Below are 6,000 nucleotides of genomic sequence, written 5' to 3' on the forward strand. Positions count from 1 at the left end.
CACCTCCAGCTGTGATGGACCTAGCAGAGGAGGAAGCTCCTGAGATCCGACTTCTCAAGAGAGAGGCATGCAAGTTGTGAAGGCCAGGGCAGCCCCGGGACCCTGACCCGGCTTGAAAAGATGGCTCTGATGTGTTCAGACACAGAAGTCAGGACAAATGTGCGCCAGCGGGCGTTCCCTGCCAGGCTGGGATTTCAGGTGAGACATCTCGGACAAACTGGTCCCCTCACCAGGGCAAGCTCCTGGGCTGCAGACCGAGGAGAGCTGTGCATAAAGAGCTCGAGGAGAACAGGGGCAACGCAGCAGCCACAGCTGCGTGTGGCTGAGCCTCCACCGTTGTCACCAGCCTGGCCCAGTGAAACCGGTCTGGAACAGTTTAAAGTCCACATGATGCCAGCCTCCTGCAATGCCCTGATCTCACACAGTGCTGCTGGCCATGGCCATGGCCCCACCACCCCACTGTCTTGCATCCTTGGCAGCCAAGAGCAGTTTTTAGCAGCCATAGGTGCCCATACGTCTGTGAGGAGCTGGGGTCAGTTTTGAGGCTGTCAGTCCCCCTGGAAAGGCACTGGTCTGTGACAGCCCAGTTCTTCCCCGCCTGCGACATGGGGCTGAGCTGAGAACACATGGCTCACAGGCAAGCAGAAGTGTCCCTTGCCTTGCAATTTAGGGGGACCCAGCCTCCCCCAAAGGGACCATAAAGCTCGTAGGCAGGCAGAGCAGCCCTCCCTCCTTGGACGCCGGCCCTCGGGGCACCCACCCAGGTGCTACTGCTGCCCTCCCGCAGCAGCAAGGTGCTACGGCACGGCAGGGTGCTGAGCCCAGGCAAACAATGCAGCCGGGTCCCAGCGTCCTGGCCGCCAGCTCCGCACGCAGCGACAGCACCGGGCGAACGGGGCTGCCAGCTGGGCAGCGGGCTTCGAACAACAAAGAAGGGAAAAAACCAACCCAGACCTCCACAGCTAATGTCAAAGCCAACAAAGGGCCTGTTTTCCAGCGTCTCGCTTCCTTCCCCGGCACAGCTTTCCCCATTCCATCCTCTCCCCTCCTTCGCGAGCGCACCTCTCCCAGTCTCCTTTCCCGCTGGAAGATGACGACACTCTCATTGCAAGGGCCCCCTCGCCGCGAGGCGGCTCGACGCAGGACTTGGGGACGTGATTGTCTCCTGCCTTTGTGCAGGGTTAAGTGTGCGAGGAGGCAGGGCTTGCATGAACACACTCCGGCAGAAGCTGGAAAGGTCAAAACCACCCCCCCACCTCCTGCGATGGGCATGTGTGCGCCTGCACCCGCTCTCTGCCAGCCCTGCGGTTACAATTGACCCCCAAAGAGCCCCAACCCACCGACGCGCTGGTGCTGGCCATGCAGGATTGCCTTGAACACGTCTCCTCAAAGCCCTCACTGTGCGTTTTGAAAGAAATCCTCCCCTCGCAGAATAAGCCAGATAGAGAAAGGGAAAGGGTGAAAAGGGAGGGCAGCTGGTAGCCGAGGGTCAGGGGAGCATCACGATTTAATGTACGGCTCCCCAGGCACTGCCAGTAATTCGGTGCTTGGCCCCTCTGAAGAAGGCTCCTGCCCTCCCTTCCCTAGCTCCGCTCCTCGGTTCAGCGACGGACGGACGCCTCCATTTCAGATCATGCATCCGCGAGCAAAGAAAGGCTGATGGTGAAGGCAAAGCTCAGGCGGCGGGGAGCTGCAGGTCCAAACCCCGCCTGCTCGCAGACAAGCCCCTAGGTCCATCCTCGCCCTGCTCTCAGCTTGGCTCCCCACAGCCACCCCAGCAGCTACTGCTGGCATCTGCATTTGGATACTCCACCAACACACACATGATACGAGAGCTTTAAGTACCGCCACTCTAAGGTTTGTCACAGCTGTCCCCTGCCACAGTAAGCTGGCCGCAGAAAGGTGGTACCGGGCTCCAGCAGCCGCACCAGACAGCGCAGGCGTTGGCAGGGGTCACGGCCAGAACCCAGACTGAACCGCCGGCTGCCAGCAGACAGGTATTTTCAAGAGAGCTCCCTCCGCGCCGAGTTCGTTCCCTCCCTCCCGAGCGCAGCCAGGGAAGCGCTCGGTCCCGGCAGGAGACAAGCCGCCTGGGCTTGGGAGCGAAGAGGTGTGCCAGTCCCCCGGCTGGTGGCTTGGCCACCCCAGGAACCAGCCGCTTGCCCGGCCAGAACCCTATGGCGCAGGTCACCACCTTGCTGGTGACAGCAGCGTCTCCAAAAGTGTCTCGCTAGCAGCTACGAGCGATCCCCACAGCTGAGTAACAATGCTTTGTTCTTGCAGACCACCTCTGGCCTCGTCCCCCTGTGGCACGGCCCCACCGCCACCCTTCTCAGCCTCTCCAGTGCTTTCCAATTTGAAGAGAATCCCAATTCAGATCTTGTTGCCAGGCCCCAACCCACCCCACTGATGCAGAACAAGGTCCCCAAGGGGGACCACAGAGAACCCCCCGAAGGTACCGCCCTGAAGGTTTAATGATTTTCACACCCTACCTGTGACAGTCACCAGCATGGAGGCCACGAGTGGACGGTTGTTGTCCAGCTTACGGCTCAGCCTCAGCTCCCCGCTCGATTGATTTACAATCAACAAGTGCAGTTCATTTCCCCGCTCAAAGGTGTAGAAGAGGCGGTCGGACACATCTGGGTCATAAGCTGGGACCTTCCCTATGACCCCCGAGGGGAAGGTATTGGACTTGTTGGACACATAGTTATTGAACAGGATCTGGAAGTTCTTGAGAACGGGGCTGTTGTCATTCTGGTCAATGAGTTTGATATGGACCGTGGCTCTGCTGACCAGAGGGGCAGAGGTGGCCTGCACTACAATCACATACTCAGGTTTTGTCTCATAATCCAGGTCTATCAAGGCCGTGAGTTCCCCAGAAAAGATGTCCATCTGGAATATCTCAGGGATGTTGCCTTCCACAATCTGGTACATGATCTGGGCATTGGGTCCCTCATCCGGGTCGACAGCCGTGATTTGGGCCACGACAGAGCCTACGATGCTGTTCTCCTTTACCAAGACCTCAAACTCTTCAGCAGGAAAGACAGGGGCATTGTCGTTCACATCTTGAATGGTAACCTGGATACGGACAGGAGTTCTCTGAGAAGGGATGCCCCTGTCCACAGCGTACGCAGTCAGCTCATAGACAGGAACGTTCTCACGGTCCAGCTTGCGGACGGTGCGAATGATCCCCGAGGTGGGCTCTATGGTGAAGTCTCCATCCCCGTCCTCCCCGTTCTGGAAGGTGTACTGCACTCGCCCATTGGTGTGGGCATCCCGGTCAGTGGCAGAGATCTGGAGCACACTGGTGAAGGGAGGAGCGTCCTCAGAGATCACGCCCTGGTAATGAGGGCTGACGAACTGCGGGGCGTTGTCATTAACATCATTCACCATGATTTCAACGTAGGTGGTGTCCGCTTTCTGGGGGATCCCATTGTCCTTGGCAGTGATAGCCAACGTGTAGGTGACCTGGTCCTCATAGTCCAGTTCTGCCTGCAGGGTGATGGCTCCAGAGTCTGGATCGATGCGAAACTGAGGGACGTTGTCTTCTAGATAGTATGTGATGCGGGCATTCTCCCCCACGTCGTCGTCCGTGGCGCTGATCACCACCACGGTGCTGCCCACAGGCCGGTCCTCGTTGATGCTGACAGAGTAGTGGGCACTCTGGAACACAGGCCGGTGTGTGTTGGCGTCGGTGATGTTGATGTGAACGTGGCAGCTGTCACGCAGGGTGCGGTCAGAGGCCGTCACAGTGAGCACATAGCGCCTCTCCTGCTTGTAGTCCAGCGGCAGAGACAGAGTGATGAGCCCCATCCCGCCTTGTGTGCTGATGGAGAAGCGGTTCCGTGTGTTGCCTCCAGTGATCTGGTAGGTGATGGCACTGTTCACGTCCCGGTCGATGGCTGTGACGCTGAGGACGCTGGTCCCCACGGCTGCATCCTCGTTCAGGCGGATGAAGTACTCTTTCTGGGTGAACTCGGGATGGTTGTCGTTGACATCCATGACAGTGATGGTGACGCTGGCAGAGGCAGACAAAGATGGAGAACCATGGTCCCGAGCCTCTACCCCAAAAAAATAGTGCTCGACCAACTCCCGGTCCAAGGGACCGCTGACCGTGATCCACCCCGTGGCACTGTTCACCACGAAGGGCGTGTCGGCCGAGACCCCCATCAGTTTGTACTCCAGGCGCGAGTTCTCACCATAGTCCGCATCCACGGCTTGGATGTGGATGACGGAGTGGCCGAGGGGAGCGTTCTCCAGGACGGAGATTTGGAAAGGGGTGCTGACAAAGATGGGGGCATGGTCGTTGATGTCCACCACCTGGATGCTGGCCATGCCAGTGTTGTTCGAGAGGGGAGGGCGCCCCGCGTCCTGAGCCCGGATCCTCAGGGCATACTCCCGCTCCACCTCAAAATCAAGCGGAGCCACCACCTGTATCTCCCCCGTGATGCTGTCGATGGAGAACTGGCCCCGGCTGTTCCCGCTGATGATGTTGTAGTGGACCAGTGCGTTGTTGTCCTTGTCCAGGTCTGTGGCGGTGACGCGCAGGATCTCGGTGTGGGGCCGTATGTCCTCCCTCACCTGGACGATGTAGCGCTTCTCGCTGAACTGAGGGGTGTTGTCGTTCTCGTCCAGGACCGTGATGTAGACCTTGACCGTGGCAGAGCGAGGCCCCGGCTCCCTCCCCTGGTCGTTGGCCTCCACCACCAAGGAGTACCTCTCCATCTTCTCCCTGTCCACTGGCCCGCTGGTGGTGATCAGGCCGGAGCGGGGGTCGATCTCAAAGACGGCGTGGGCGGCCCGCTCGTTGACAAACCGGTAGCGGATGTTGGCGTTGGGCGGGGAGTCGACGTCGGTGGCCCGCAGCTGCAGGATGGGGTAGCCCTCCTCCACGTTCTCCCGGATGGTCTCCCGGTACTCGCCCTGCTCGAAGACGGGGTCGTGGTCGTTGCGGTCAGCCACGGCGATGGCCACCATGGTGGTGGCGGAGAGCCGGGGTGCCCCGTGGTCGGCGGCCGTCACGCGGAAGTAGTGCAGCTCCATGCTCTCGCGGTCGAGGGCCTGCGTGGTGGTGATCAGCCCGGCCCGCGGGTCGATGCTGAAGAGCTCCCGCGAGCGGCTGTTCATCAGCGCGTCCATCGAGTACACCAGCCGCCCCGCCTCGCCCCCGTCGGGGTCCCGGGCCGCCACCGCCACCACCGCCGTCCCCGCCGGCTGGTTCTCCGCCACCTCCGCCCGGTAGTTGTACTGCGGGAACTGCGGGGGGCGGTTGGCGGCCGAGCGCCGGCCCCGCCGCCCCGGGGCCGCGGCCGGGCAGGGGAGCGGGCGCGGCGGGGCGGCGCGGGGCGGGCAGCGCGGCGGGGAGCGGCGGCGCGGGCCGGCGGGCAGCCCCGGGGGCACGGCCTCGGCCGCCCGGCACGGCGCGGCGGCGGGGCAGCCCCCGCGGGCCGGCGGCCCCCAGCCCGGCGGCGCGGCGGCTGCCAGCCCGGGGGGGAACAAAGGGAGCAGCAGCAGCGGCAGGAGCAGCGGCGGCGGCGGCCCCCGGCGGAGGCGGCGGCAGCGGCGGCGGCTCGGGGCGGCCACCGGCTCCTCCGCCGCCATGGTGCCTTGGCGGCCGCCGCCCGGCCCCGGCGCTCGGCGCTGAGCTCGGCGCCGCCCCCCGCCCCGCGGCGGCGATAGCCGCCCCCCGCCCCGCTGCGCCGCGCCGCTGCCGCCGCTGCTGCTGCCGGGGGTGGTGGCGGCGGCTCCTCCTCCCGCAGCCCCAACATGGCTCCCGCCGCCCCGCCCCGCCCCGCCCCCGCCGCGCGCCCCGCCCGCCCCGCCGCCGCCATCTTGAGGGCGGGCGCCGTGAGGGAGCTGGGGCCGTGCCCGGCACCGTCTTCTGTGCCCGCCGGTCGTTGGCGCGCTCCCCGCTCAGGTCTGCAGCCGCCCCCGCCGTGCCGGGCGCCGTGCGGCACCCGTGTGCCACCGCCGGCGTCCCCGGGCCGAGCGGCCCCGCTG

At 63.6% G+C, this 6,000-nt stretch overlaps 1 protein-coding gene across 4 annotated transcripts in view; it reads right to left on the reverse strand.

Annotated features, from left to right (window-relative positions):
• Window positions 1–5,601, reverse strand: part of CELSR3 (cadherin EGF LAG seven-pass G-type receptor 3) — a 34,660-nt gene extending 29,059 nt beyond the window's left edge. For all 4 annotated transcript variants that reach the window (XM_075432883.1, XM_075432881.1, XM_075432882.1 and 1 more), the window contains exon 1: window positions 2,493–5,601. In XM_075432883.1, coding sequence (XP_075288998.1) covers window positions 2,493–5,601 — 3,109 coding nt within the window. The remainder of the gene's footprint in view (window positions 1–2,492) is intronic.
• Window positions 5,602–6,000: the final 399 nt, after the last annotated feature.

The sequence above is a fragment of the Opisthocomus hoazin genome, chromosome 11 (assembly GCF_030867145.1).
Source record: "Opisthocomus hoazin isolate bOpiHoa1 chromosome 11, bOpiHoa1.hap1, whole genome shotgun sequence".
Lineage (NCBI taxonomy): Eukaryota > Metazoa > Chordata > Aves > Opisthocomiformes > Opisthocomidae > Opisthocomus > Opisthocomus hoazin.